Source organism: Microtus pennsylvanicus, chromosome 22 (genome assembly GCF_037038515.1).
Source record: "Microtus pennsylvanicus isolate mMicPen1 chromosome 22, mMicPen1.hap1, whole genome shotgun sequence".
In the NCBI taxonomy this organism is placed as follows: domain Eukaryota; kingdom Metazoa; phylum Chordata; class Mammalia; order Rodentia; family Cricetidae; genus Microtus; species Microtus pennsylvanicus.
In genome coordinates, this window is record NC_134600.1 from 9,714,514 (window position 1) to 9,728,936 (window position 14,423).

The 14,423-nt window shown below is 46.8% G+C and overlaps 1 protein-coding gene across 1 annotated transcript in view; it reads left to right on the forward strand.

The window, feature by feature from the left end:
* Nucleotides 1–889: 889 nt before the first annotated feature.
* Hibch (3-hydroxyisobutyryl-CoA hydrolase) overlaps nucleotides 890–14,423 on the forward strand; it is a 53,041-nt gene continuing 39,507 nt past the window's right edge. The window contains exons 1-3 of the mRNA XM_075956509.1: nucleotides 890–1,093; nucleotides 10,804–10,846; nucleotides 13,336–13,473. Of these exons, the coding sequence (XP_075812624.1) occupies nucleotides 1,059–1,093; nucleotides 10,804–10,846; nucleotides 13,336–13,473 (216 nt within the window). The 5' untranslated portion in view covers nucleotides 890–1,058. The remainder of the gene's footprint in view (nucleotides 1,094–10,803; nucleotides 10,847–13,335; nucleotides 13,474–14,423) is intronic.

A 14,423-nucleotide genomic window follows, 5' to 3' on the forward strand; every position in this document is an offset into this window, starting at 1 on the left:
CGTGCACACACACGCACACACCTTTAACTTCCTGCTCTCTGAACTCTTCTCTGATTTCCTCAGATCTTATTAATATGTCAGTACTCGATGAAATGCTTACAGCTAGACATCTGGGTGTGTGGGTGGTTCTAGAGGCGACTCAACAGTGATGGGCAGTTAAATATGCGTTTTATTTTATGAGCTGCGTTCTGGTGCAGTTATGCTTTCTCTGATAAAGGCGATTTCTAGTTTAGTTGGTGAGCACAGTCTCTTAATTGGATATTTTCGTCCGCCAAGGGAAGAGCGAGGTATCGAACTTTTCCGAAGATAATGAGAAATATATTTGAAAGCAAGTTCATCAACACAGAGCGAGCTCTAAAAGGACACCAAGTTCTCTCCTTGACATCAAATGCATTTCATCCGTTTGATTCTCAAAGAACACTAAAGTTACTTTTTTTTTTCTGAACTAGGGTCTGGCTACATAGTCCAGGGTGGCTTGCAACTTGCGACCGTTCCCCTGACTCAGCTTTCTGAGTGCTGGGATGACAGGAGGGCACCATCAGATCCGGTTTGAATTTACCTTTTCATTTTCAAATTATTAAAATCCCACAAAACTCCTTCAGATCAATCTCTGCTGCTTGGCCAAACTTGGGTGACGGACTGGGCATTTCCCAAGACGGCCTCTAGGGAGCCAAGTCGTTTACCCTTTCAGACTCCAACACGTGCTTTTTCTCCCTGCTCCGACTACTGAGTAGCTCAGCTTTCTCCGCCTACGCTTTGGCTCCTCCCCTGCACCCCCTTCCACTCTAGTCCCCGCCCCCTAGCCAGACCCCGCCCCATCCGCGCCCGGGGCCCCGCCCCGGCCCCGCCCTTCGCGCTCCCTCATTTCCTCCCGCTCCTGTTTTGCTCCGCCCACCAGCGTAGCGCGGCGGAAACGCGAGCCGTGAGCCGCTCTGGCCCGTCCGGAGGACTCGTCGTCGGTGCCCGCGGCTCTCGTGGGTTCCGGTCGGCGGTGGGCGGGTCCGCCGTGCAGTCCGCTGTCGCCGCCGCCGTCTGCTTTGGCGCTGCGTTTTTAGGCCATGGGGCAGCAGGATGTGTGGCGGCTCCTGTCGAGGTGAGTCAGTGAGCAAGCACCGGCTGAGGGGCGGCTCGCCTCGCCGGTGTCCACGGCAGGCCTCGCCGACCGGGCGCCCTTCCCGCCGGCCCGCGCCGTCCGCCGCCGCAGGTGCCCCCCGACTTTGCTCTTTCTAGCGCCTTCTTTGCAAAAACACCTTCATTTTCCGTCAGCCGTGACCTCGCACGACTCCGCCCCCCCCCCCCCTTGACTCCTACTTATTTTCTTTCTTGGAGCCGGGCGCAGTTTGGGGACTTGCCACCTAATTTACGGAGTCACACAGGTGTGACTGTTGAGTGCCTGGGATTCCGATAGATAGAGGAGCTTGATTAGCAGCTGTGCAGCCAGCTGCAGCGGCAGCGCGGGTGTTGGGAATCAGCAGAAGAGCGTCGTCGCCCTATAATGCGTTTGGCCGGAGCACGCGTCCAAACATTAACTTTTCGTTTTGTTTTGCCTTCCGAGAGAGGGTTTCTCTGTAGCTTGGAGGCCTGCCCTGGAACTCGCTCTGTAGACCAGGCTGGACTCGAACTCACAGAGATTGCCTGCCTCTGCTCCTCCAGCCCCCAGATTAAAGGTGCACCACCACTGCTCGGCCAAATATTAACTTTGTAAAGGTGCCTCTCACCGCAACCCCAGCTCTCATCCTAGGAGTTCTGCCGTGTGCAATGCTTTGCCCCCGGTACATACCCAAAAGCTTTAACTGTCCCCGTGAACTCCTTCGCAGAAGTCCTTTTGGGGGGCGGGTGGCCGAGATGTTTACTGTTAGCTGTCTGTGAGGTCTAGGAGCGCCTGGACAGTGGAACTCACCTTTGTTCCGCTGCAAGTCCCTCATGCCTCATGTTTTGTCACGTTCCTGCAGAGGGATGGGAATGTTTCTTTGGTCTAAATGAATAGTTACCGGTTCCACTAGAGAGACAACTCAGCGGTTTAAGAGCCTGCTCTGCCCTTGACGAACAGGCTCAGAGGATTGGGGTTCTGTCCCCTGTGTGGCTCCTAACTACCTGTAACGCCAGCGCCAAGGAATCTGACAGTCTCTTCTCATGGGACACCTGTTATCACATGGGCACACACAAATATACATGTAATTAAAAATAAATCTTAAGACTAGTGCTGTTTCAGGGAAAGCGCCTAAAATTGTATCCAGTGATGCGATTCTCAAGTTATCTGTTACACACCAAAGAGTTGCCTTGCTTCTCTTTTTTTTTCTGTCTTGTGTGATAAATACTAACACCTGAGCCTGTATTTGTTATTGGTGCTTTCTTGATGACAGCAAATTCTAAATTGCTTGGGAACCATGTTGCAAGGACACGTGTATTAACAAAGTTAGCTTCAAAGTTAGCTTGAAAGATTCAGTCATTACCTAGGTGAGCTTGCCTGCTACACACACACACACACGCACGCACGCACGCACGCGCTCGCTCAACTGACTGGGTGCGGGGCTCTGAGAGCCTGTCTGTCTGGAAGGAAAAAGGGCTTGTGTGGTTTGGTTGATGCGATTGGCTGATGCCTTTGGACTTCGGCCTCACTTTGCTCCTGCGGTCTATTGACTGTTCCTGCCACCGCTTTCCCACCGCGCGGGCCAATTTGGCTCTTGGGCGGTGTTCTTTGCCCCCACATCACTTCTTTGAAGACAAGTCTCCAACATATTGTATAACCCGATTCACTCTGAGCCCTAGGCTGCATGCCTCGATTGCACTGCGCATGTATGCAATTGTGTGTGTGCACTGGATTTCCGAAGGGTCTTTGTCGCTAGTTTTTTTGTTTGTTTGTGGGCATCAGCAGGCTAAGTGATGAGTACGACATTCATGGGACCGTCCGGAACACTGCTTTTGTTGCTCCTCTCCCTGCCCTCCTCCCCTGGCCGCCTGTCTCCCTACTTCACTCCCTCCAGCTCTCCTGCTTTCATGCCATTTTGTTCTTTCATTGCCACCTGTCTGTCCCCATGGCCCTGATTTTAGTTTTATAACCTACTATATATATATATATATATATATATATATATATATATATCCATATATGAGAGAAAACATTTAGTATTTGCTGAGTCTGGGACACTTTGCCTGACACAATGTGCTGGCTAGTTTTTATGTCAGTTGACACTAGCTGTCCTCACCCCAGAAGAGGGCAGAGCCTCAGTTGAGAAAATGCCTCCGTAAGATGGGGCAGTTGGTAATCCTGGAGGGCATTTTCTTAATTAGTGATGTATGGGGCGGGGTCCAGCCCATGTGGGTGGTGCCCTTCCTGGTCTGGTGGCCCTGGTCTGGTGGCCCTGGGTGTGACAAAAAAGCAGGCTGAATAAGCCATGAGGAACAAGCATAGATGGCACCAGCACTCCTCCATGCCCCTGCATCAGCTCTTGCTTTGCCATTAGATTCCTGTCCAGTTTGAGTTCCTACCCGGACATCCTTCAGTGATGAACAGGCATACGGAAGTGTAAGCCGAATAAACCTCCCGTTCCCCAAGTTGCTTTCGGTCATGGCGCTTCATCACAGCAGTAGAAACCCTAAGACACAGTGACTTCCAGGTCCTGCAAGTGTCACGGAGTGGGTTCTCTGTCCTGCTGTACAAGTCTCTTGTGTCCGCGTGCCACAGCGCCACATTTTCCTTTACTGAGCTGTTGCTGGCTCCCTAGTTCCATTTGTTGTTTGTTTTTGCTTTTGTGAAGGACGCAGCTGTAAGAAGGACTTTAACATCCAGGCATCTCTTTGGTAAGGCGGAGTTCGCTATTTTCCCACCAACCTTATTTCTTCTTGCAGACTCCAGTTTATACAACACCCTGGGTTTAGCACTTGTTCCTTTTGCAGAAACTTGGTGGGCTTATGACTTCCAGCTAGAGAAAGTTCTTTGTGTGACGGCTAGATGCAGACTATTGGATTTTACTCCAGAGCCTGCCTTTTGTCTGCTTCGAAGCTCTCAGGAGTACCTTCCTGAACGTGGGATTAAATAAAAGAAAACTTTACTAGCTTGGATCTCCAGGATTTGGATCTCAGTTTACTTTCTGACGAAAATAGTCTTTTGTGGCTGCTCGAAGTCATTGTTCTGGGCACTGGTTATCCGGTGGGCAGCGTGGACCAGGTATTCTTACCAGCCCTTAAGTAAATACTTAAGACAAAGTGTATTTATTTACTGACCTTGCTAAGTGTTTTCAAGAAAAAAGTGGGATAGCGTAAGGCCACCTTCAACTAGAGGAGAGTAACCGTCAGGAGACCGCTGCTGTCCTCTGCTTAACTGCTTCCTTTGGCTCCTGTTTGCTGGCCCCTCCTTTCTTCACTGCTAGATGGACCAAGGTGTGCAGTCTTTGAGGTCTATTATCCTTTTGTTCTCTGTGCCAGGAGACACAAACCCAGTCAGAGACCGAGCATAAGCACTCAGCAACGGTCACCTATGACAGCGGTAGGACCAGCAGGGCGCTATTGGGCGAGGGAGAAGGCTCTCGGGTTCACGGGCAGCTTCTCACCTCTGGCACTGATAGGGTTAATAGAGTGTAGGCCTGCTATTCCCATGAGCAGGCTGCCTTTTAAAATTTGTGTTTTATTTTTCTGGAAAAAGTGAAAGAACATTTTTAAAAAATGTTTGTGATTTTAAAATAGCTGTTGACTAACCAGGAACAGAATAACAAAACACACTTGCAGACTAACCTGTGCGCTGCAGTGTTTGTATTTATTTCTTGCAGACAGGTGGAGGTTCTAGAGCCTCTGTGGTTGCTCTGGGAACCTCCCCCCCCCCATGTGTCTTCAGTCCTGGCTTTTCTCATAGGCTTCAGAGTCGTTTCTTCATTTGTTGTTGAAAGTTTCTACTTTCCGTCACAGCAAACGCAACCTAAAAACCAAAATCGTATTTCATCCTGTAAAGCAGTTAGTGCCCTTTAAGTGTCTCAGGACCAGTATTTCCCTTCCTGTTCTTGCTTGCAGCCATCCCCTTTTCCAGACATCCGCTCAGTGCACCGTGTCCCTGTTTTCTGTCGCTTCACCCCTGAGTTAATCACCCCTGAGTTACTCGCTTGACTTTTCGGCTCTACTTAACTCTGGCAGCTGCCAGTGCAATCTGAGTCTCTGAGCCTTTTTTTTTTTCTAGTCACATTTTCTTGCTTGAGCAGTTCCTTGTAGAGTTGTGTGATTTCGTAAGCTTGTATTATTTGCTTGACTGGATGATTGCAACAATGTTTCTGAAGCTTGTATCATCCTAAGATGATGGTGTCCCATTGTTGTTTGCTTGTTTGTTCATGTATTTGTTTTGAGACAGTGTCTCACTGTGTATCCACCGCTGGTCTATAACTCGCTGTCACCAGGCTTGCCTGGAACTCACAGAGATCCAGCTGCTTTGCCTTCCCGGTGCTGGGCCTAAAGACGTGGGTTACGGCTACCATAGTTGTTTTTCCACCTTCTTGTAATCACCAGGGAGATTTCTGTGTCCTTCAGTTTCTTCTGTGGTCTTTGATGAAGCAAATACTTTACCCTTTGAGCCAGGTTTCCAGCATTTCACATCCTCTGCAAGGATTAAATAGTGTTGGTGGTAACTGAACCAGGGCTGCTTTGCTAGAGAGATGTGTGTACCCCTCCTATCCACTAGATGGCAGTCTTGGAGTCATTAAAAAAAGAAAGCTAAGATGCCAGGTGGTGGTGCACACCTTTCATTCCAGCACTCCTGAGACAGAGGCAGGCAAAATAGCTGTAAATTCGAGGCCAGCAAGGTCTACAAGAGCTAGGACTATTACACAGAGAACCCTGTGTTGAACACCCCCCCCCCCCAAAGAAAAAAAGGCTTGGGATAAATTTGGATACTGAATTCTCAAGTACCATGTTTTATATTTTTGTAGTACTAGAGATTGAACTAAATGCTGTATCACAGACTACATCTCCAGCCCCAGTATGGGATTTTAAGTCTTAGGTTAGTTGGCCCTAAATGGAAACAATGTGAATGTATAGAAATGGTGGAGAATTTAGTTACACTTAACTCTTCTTTACTCTCTTTGCCACTGGTACCGGGTCTTTGTGACTGCAGGTGTCTTGCGCAGTGCTTTGCATGTGGGTGTGGTCACTGTGGGTCAGCTTCTTGATTCTGGCAGAACTGTTTCATAGATTAAACGGGGACTTGAAGTTAAGCCTGCGTTTCTTTTCTCATGTCCTTTTCTGCTCAGGCAGTACTTAAACCATTACTTAGATCTGCCAGACTGGCGGCACCCTCTGCAGCCTTGAGCTGGGCGCTGGCCTTATTAAGGACTTCAGAGCCTCTGTGGTTTGACCGAAAGAACTCTTCTCTCCCCAATTCGATGTGCTGGGAAATAAGCCAACGGTTCTGAGTATGCGTGTTTGTCCCTTGTGAGCTTTTCAATACTGAAAAGACAAAATTGAGTCAAGTAGAATTTTTAAATTGTTTTTTAGAAATCGGCTGTTTGAGTGTTTAAATCGGGTGTTACAGATTTAAGAGACTGTGTGAGGGGTTGGGGGACAGATTAGCTGGGTGAAGTACTTGTGCAAGCATGCCACACTCAAATGTCAGTGCTGGGAGGCGGAGGCAGGAGCCCTGGGCTTGCTGGAAAGTCTGGTCTAGCAGGTTCAGTGAGAGAGAGTCCTAAAAAGATAAACTTGAACTTGAAATCAGGCCTTGAAGCAGTTGACACTCAGCCTTGACCTCTGGCCTCAGCATGGGCACAAAGCCTGCATGAAAACCCTTTCTGGAAAATCCTCCTGAATTACCTGTCACTGTCACTTCTGGCTATTTTTTATAGTGTTTTATTTGAAGGACAACTTGCTTGCACTTTGTAGTGGTCATTTTGTCGAACAAAGTACCCACGCCTGTGCCTCACCTCTAGTCAGTACTGAACTGGGCAGTTGCCGCCAGAGTTTTAGGATAGTGATCCACAGGGGTCTTCAGAAGACTCTGATGTACAGACACATGGCGGGACACTGGGCTGGGAGCAGAAGGCTTCGCTGTAGTGAAGCAAATTTAAAATATGCTAGGTCAGAAATGTAAATCGTGACTTATTCAAACAAATACGTGATTTATTTCTTTGGTTGTATTGTCAATTTGAGCATAATTTAAAAGAAAAATAATATAACTTCTAGAAAGTCACTTGGATTTCAGTTATTCATATACAGCGGTTTCACATATTTGTAAGTGGTAGCAGTGATGGTCCTAGATTTTCTTTATTTCCTTTTTTGTCTCAGTTATTCGTTTGGCGTGCTGTCACTGAAAAGCATTAACCCCTGGCAGCTCTTAGTTCCACCAGACAGCGTGCACATCTGCAGATGGCCTGGGCCTTGTTAAGGCTGTGCCTGCTGATTCCTGCTTTGGTTTTTCTCTGTATCTTAAGTTTGATGTCTTCGAGAAGAAGCACCCATCCCAGGGTATTCTAGCGATGCCCTTTTCTGATGTTCGGTCACCACCTTGTGAGTTTCCCAAGAGCAAGAGATGCTCAATGGTCTCCTGCCTCCTCTTCCTAGGAACCATATGCATGTGCCACCATCGTCGAACCCACAGTCAGCTGAGAAGAGGGAGCCTCAGCTGAGGAGACGCCTCTGTTAGATTGGCCTGTAGCCAAGCCTGTAGGGCGTTTTCTTGCTTGTGTATGAGCGCCAGTCTGTGTGAGCAGCGTCACCCCTGGCATGTAGTTCTGGGGTGTAGAAGAAAGCAAACTGAGCAAGCCAGGAGCAGCCAGCCGAGAATGAGTGTTCCCCTGTGCCCTCTGCTCCAGTCCCTGCTCTGGTGACCTCAGGATGTCGTGTGACCTGTGAGCTAGGTAACCCTTGTCTCCCTAAACTGCTGCAGGATACAGGTCTGTCCATTCTGATTGCTTGTTTAGGAGGCCAGAGCAACGTAGGCCTCTCCCAGGGCTCTCTCAGACTGCGTATTGTGTTTCATCCTTACCAAATTAAAATAGTGACAGATTCCACATTCTTTACACAATTAACAAAATGTAATTTAAAATTTTACAGATTTTTGTTTGTGGAATGTTTTGAGATTTTCCAAAAGTTAAACTGAAGTTTCATTCAAAATTTTTAATCTAAAGGCATGTGCAGTGTTTACAGATTAGTTTAATCTGATGGCGTGTGCAGTGTTTACAGATTAGTTTAATCTGATGACGTGTGCAGTGTTTACAGATTAGTTTAATCTGATGGCGTGTGCAGTGTTTACAGATTGGTTTAATCTGATGGCGTGTGCAGTGTTTACAGATTAGTTTAATCTGATGACGTGTGCAGTGTTTACAGATTAGTTTAATCTGATGACGTGCGCAGTGTTTACAGATTAATCTGATGACGTGCGCAGTGTTTACAGATTAGTTTAATCTGATGACGTGTGCAGTGTTTACAGATTAGTTTAATCTGATGGCGTGTGCAGTGTTTACAGATTAGTTTAATCTGATGACGTGTGCAGTGTTTACAGATTAGTTTAATCTGATGACGTGCGCAGTGTTTACAGATTAATCTGATGACGTGTGCAGTGTTTACAGATTAGTTTAATCTGATGGCGTGTGCAGTGTTTACAGATTGGTTTAATCTGATGACGTGTGCAGTGTTTACAGATTAGTTTAATCTGATGACGTGTGCAGTGTTTACAGATTAGTTTAATCTGATGACGTGCGCAGTGTTTACAGATTAATCTGATGACGTGTGCAGTGTTTACAGATTAGTTTAATCTGATGACGTGTGCAGTGTTTACAGATTAGTTTAATCTGATGGCGTGTGCAGTGTTTACAGATTAGTTTAATCTGATGACGTGTGCAGTGTTTACAGATTAGTTTAATCTGATGACGTGCGCAGTGTTTACAGATTAATCTGATGACGTGTGCAGTGTTTACAGATTAGTTTAATCTGATGACGTGTGCAGTGTTTACAGATTAGTTTAATCTGATGACGTGCGCAGTGTTTACAGATTAATCTGATGGCGTGTGCAGTGTTTACAGATTAGTTTAATCTGATGGTGTGTGCAGTGTTTACAGATTGGTTTAATCTGATGACGTGTGCAGTGTTTACAGATTAGTTTAATCTGATGGCGTGTGCAGTGTTTACAGATTGGTTTAATCTGATGACGTGTGCAGTGTTTACAGATTAGTTTAATCTGATGACGTGTGCAGTGTTTACAGATTAGTTTAATCTGATGACGTGTGCAGTGTTTACAGATTGGTTTAATCTGATGACGTGTGCAGTGTTTACAGATTGGTTTAATCTGATGGCGTGTACAGTGTTTACAGATTAGATTGAACGTGTCTCCGCTCTCCATTTCTCTTCCCCCCCCCCCAAATCTCTGACAGCTGTTTATTGTTCTGTGTGTTTCAGAACTGCCATTCCCAAAATGTCCTACACTTGAAAGCTCGCGGTATTTTCTCAGATTTACCTCTTAGGAGCACACATTATTTAAGTTCCATTCTTCTGTGTGTGGGATGCTTAGAGTTGGTAGCTCATTTCTTTTTATGGCTTCCATTCCTGTATGGATTTACTTAAGGATATCTTGGTTATGCCTGTATTTTGCATCTGTAGATGCAGCTAATATAAAATACACATTCAGGTTTGTAGGTTTTCTTGTAGATGTAAGCTTCTGGCTCATTTAGTCAAAAGAGTAGGATTGCTCTATCATACGGTGTTGTAGAGAGCCGTTCTCAAGCATAACAGCCATCTTCATCACAGCTGGGACTGCTTACAAAAGACACATGCGCGCACATACACACAGACGCCACACAGACACACCACACAGACACCACATATATACACACACACCACACACATGTGCACACCGCATATACACACAACACACACATACACCACATATACACACACAACACACATGCACACCGCATATACACACACCACACACATGTGCACACCGCATATACACACACAACACACATACACCACATATACACACAACACACATGTGCACACCGCATATACACACACAACACACATGCACACCACATATACACACAACACACATGCACACCGCATATACACACAACACACATACACCACATATACACACACAACACACATGCACACCGCATATACACACAACACACACATGTGTACACACACAACACACATACACAACATATACACACATACATACATGCACACTGCATATGCACACACACAACACACCACACACACACACACAAGCTGAGCTCAGGCTTGTTGACGCGGTTAGTTTTCCTTAGAGTTTGGGGAGACTTAGTAGACCCTCACTGGAATTCCAGATTTCCTTCTGTGTGTAACTGTCCTGTTTGCGCATGCCCTTGTGGTCTTGGAAGGCAGAGGGTACAGATCATGGACGGTTAATGGAAGCAGGGACTCCATCTATGTAGCTGTGAGCTAGCTAACATCCATGTTGGGACAGGACAGTCTAGTGGTGCGGCTGCTCTACATTCACCCGCACCCCTCCTCATACGTGTTCTGTAAGTGACCCCAGTAAAATCATGGGTTCCCCAGGTTACACGTTAGTGGAGCTACTTAGGTTTATCTTTGGTGTTCTGTAAGTAGGTGGCTATATATGATATATACATCATATATCTGTATATATGTATATACACACATATGAAGTTCACCAAACACCTGGGAAGAGGGTGCTGCCGAAGTCCTTTGAGATGGGCGTCATTTCATGGCTGTTCAGTCTGTTTTCAAGGTTCTGTCCCAACATAGTTAAGGCCTTCCGGTGTTTGTGCATCAAGACACAGTTGCCTGTGTTACTGGACTCATTGCAGTCTGCGTCTCTTTCAGGTTCAGCTCCCTCAGAAGAGCCAGGGTTGTTCTGCAACATCTGGTAAGTTTGGGCTTTGCTTTGCTGTTCATGATAGAACTTAAAAGTGTCTCTGTTAGGGAAGTAGACATGCCTGGGATGGCCAGTTTCCTTGGCTTCCGAACCTCTGCCCTCAAGTTCCCATGATGAAACATGCCACCTCCTGCATTTGTGTTGTAAGGCTGTTTTAATGGGTATGGTTAAATCTGACTGTCTTCAAGTTAATCTTAGACAAATGCTTAGTTGATTGTTGCTTACACACACACACACACACACACACACACACACACACACACACATATATATATATATATATATATATATAATGAGGATAGTCTTTACCATACAGTGATTCAAAAATGTTAAAAAAAAAGTATTACATTTTAAGACTTAGCATGCAGGCTGGAGAAATAGCTCAGCAATGCTTAAGATACTGACTATTCTTTTAGAGGACTGGGGCTCAGTTCCATGGTGGCTCCATGTAACTCCAGTTCCCTCTTCTGGCATCTATAGGCACTGTGAGCATTTGGGACATAGACATACATGCTGTCAAAGCACCCATAGACATAGAATAAAATTTAAAATTTAAAAATCTTAGAGACCACCAATACGGTATATAATGTATAAATAATAACTTCATACTTTAGCAGTTATTGCTAATAATAAATGTTAATGCCTTAGCAATTATGCTAATTGTACCTTGCAAAGGTAAACATTTGTTGTTTATCAGATTACAGAAAAATCTTTTTTATTCAGTTTTGTATCTCCTGTAGAATCTGATGAATGCCTTAGTAGGAATGAGCACCCCCTATAGCTCCATGTGCAGGAGCTGCGCTAAGTACGTCATACATGTACTAGCTCAACTAATCCTCACTGCAGCCTAAGATGGGAGCCTGGAGCCCTCAGGTGCAGTTCTAGAGCTTCTGCAGTAAGAGCTTTTGTTGTTAGCTTGTGGTAAAAACTCTTCTGGATGCAGTCTGATCTGAACGTGGATGCTAAGAACCTGTAGAAAAGTGTCTGGTTGTTTTCTTTGGCTCTGGACAGCATAGCCCTGGCTGTCCTAGAACTTGCTTTGCAGACCAGACTGGCATAGGACTCAGAGATCTACCTACCTCTGCAGTGCTGGGATTAAAGGTGTGCAACACCACCATCCAGCTTCATTCAATAAGCTTTCTTTTTTTTTTTTCCAAAAAGATTATATGTACAGTGTTGTTCTGTCTGCAGGCCAGAAGAGGGCACCATATCTCATCACAACCACCCTATGGTTGCTGGGATTTGAACTCAGGACCTCTGGAAGAACAGCCAGTGTTCTTAACCACTGAGCCATCTCTCCAGCCCCTCAATAGGTTGTCCTAAGGCACTTCTAAGTACATATCATTTCTTGGTTATTATGTGGTAATGAATTTTCATGAGAATTAAATATGTAACATAATTTTACACGAGTTTCTCCCAGCACCCCTGAGTCTGCCCTGTTACAGGGTGTGGTGGCATTCCCAGCCTCTACCCCAAACTCTCCAGGCCACGGCCTAAGCTGTCCTTCCCCCAGAGCATTTTGGTTTCCAGCCCCTTTTGAACCTTTGGTCTCTTGGTTCTTGTACCTGGTTCTCCCCTCCCTTCCCGTCCCTGTCTCCCCACATGGCCCAGTTCAGTCTGGTCACGTCCACTCTGGACTCTCCCAGGTATCCCTGTCTCCGACTAAGTTCACCCCTGCATCTTCAGTCGCCCTCCATCATACCTAGGAGGAATCACGGCCTTTCCTTCTTATTCCTTTCTCATTCTCTTCGCGTGACTCTATTTCCATGTTTCTTACCGTACCCCGCCACTTTTAGTGGCGCTGCCCTCTCTAAACGTGGTGCTGACTGCACCCAGAGAAGCAGCGTGCTAGCCTACTCTGATTCTGACTGACAGCCTTTGGACAGAAGACAGCCGTGTCGGGGCTGTAGTCACACAGGGAGTGACCTAGTAGTCCTGCAGGAGACCCTGCCGATGCTTGCACGGCGTCTTTCCAACGCAGGACACGCAGTTGCACTCAGGGCTAGCATCGTGGCATGTCCAGATGTTCGTTGTTTATGGCTGGTCCAGGCCATCGTTGTACCTGGAGTTCTCACCTCCATTTGCCTCGTGGACACCACAGCCCTGCCCAGATGCTGCCTTTTCCAAGTTGCTCACAGCTACTATAATGAGAGTCATGTACCGTCCACATTTTCTAAGCGCCTGGTGTAGAATTTGAAATGTGGTAACAAGCTACAAGGTTTTGGGGTACTTCCTAGTCCGAGGGGCTCTAGGAAGAGGCCGTGCTTTAGATGAGTTGATCCAGTCCACATAGACATGCAGAACTGAACATCTGGGAGGTGTGCATGGCTTGCTTTGGGACTGCTCCGTCTGTGTAGGCTGGGGACGCTAGGTGTCCCTGGTCGCCACTTCTTTGGTTATCATTTGAAAGGTGTGCACGTGGTGTGTGTTTTGCTGTGGGCATTGATAAAACTTCCTGACGGTGTTCTTTGTTCACTCAGAGGATGTCCGTGCACACAGAAGCCCCGGAAGTGCTGCTGGAGAGGAGGGGCTGTGCAGGAGTCATAACACTGAACAGACCCAAGGTCCTCAACGCCCTGTCTATGAACATGATCCAGCAGATCTACCCACAGCTGAAGGTCTGTAATAACGGAAAGCCCCGTGGAGATCCTTCTGAAGTATCCGGTAGGGGACACGCCTGGTATTTTGTCCTAGGACTCAGCAGCACACTGATGCTTTCCTGTGGAGCCTGCCCACCCCACTCGCTGTCTTAGGACACATGCTTTCTGCTTCCCGCAGGTCTTGTTTCTCATGGTCCACTCTTCACTTAAGCAGTGATGCTGACTGCTCAGGGCATTAGCTCCACGGTGTGGTGCAGGAGAAGGGTTACTGTAAATAAAAGAGAGACCATAGCCAGAGTCAGGGACATCTCGGAGAGCCCAGAGTGAACATGACCCTGAGTTGGGCCATGTGAGGGACACGGGGAGGGGAGAACCAGGAGAGTAGAGGGTAGACAGAAAAGACCCAGGCAACCAAAATGACTGGACTACGTGCAGAAGCTGGGGCGAGGGCAGCCTGGCTTCTGGTCTGCACAAGTTTAGAGAGTGGGATGCGCCAACCATACCCCTTAATAGGAAGAGACTGAGGGATGCTAGGTGAACCTGGTGCCAGGTCCACTTTGATACAGTAAATAGGCCTGGGTTTGAGACCTAACATCCCAGCCCTTTTGCTGATAATAGATTATGGTAAGGGACAGTGTGATCTTTTTCATGACTGCTTCCTGACACTGGAGCATCCTTTTTGGGAACTCAGGAAAGCTGGAATGTTGGCCAGGACTGAAAAGGCCAAAGAAATGAGAAGGTAGCTGAAGTCTTGGGGAGAGCTGGGGTGCTTGTTGCTGTTAAAGCAACAGCCAATATTATCAGAGATCTGGAAAGGGTAAGTTATAGCAGAGGTATAACCCCAATTGCTTATCTGTCAATGAAAGTGATAGAGACCCACTCCCCAGACAGTTGCCCCTAGGCTCCCGTGGTCTCAGTGGCTTCACTGGGGACAGTCAGTGGTTATATGTATTTGACTGTTGTATAGG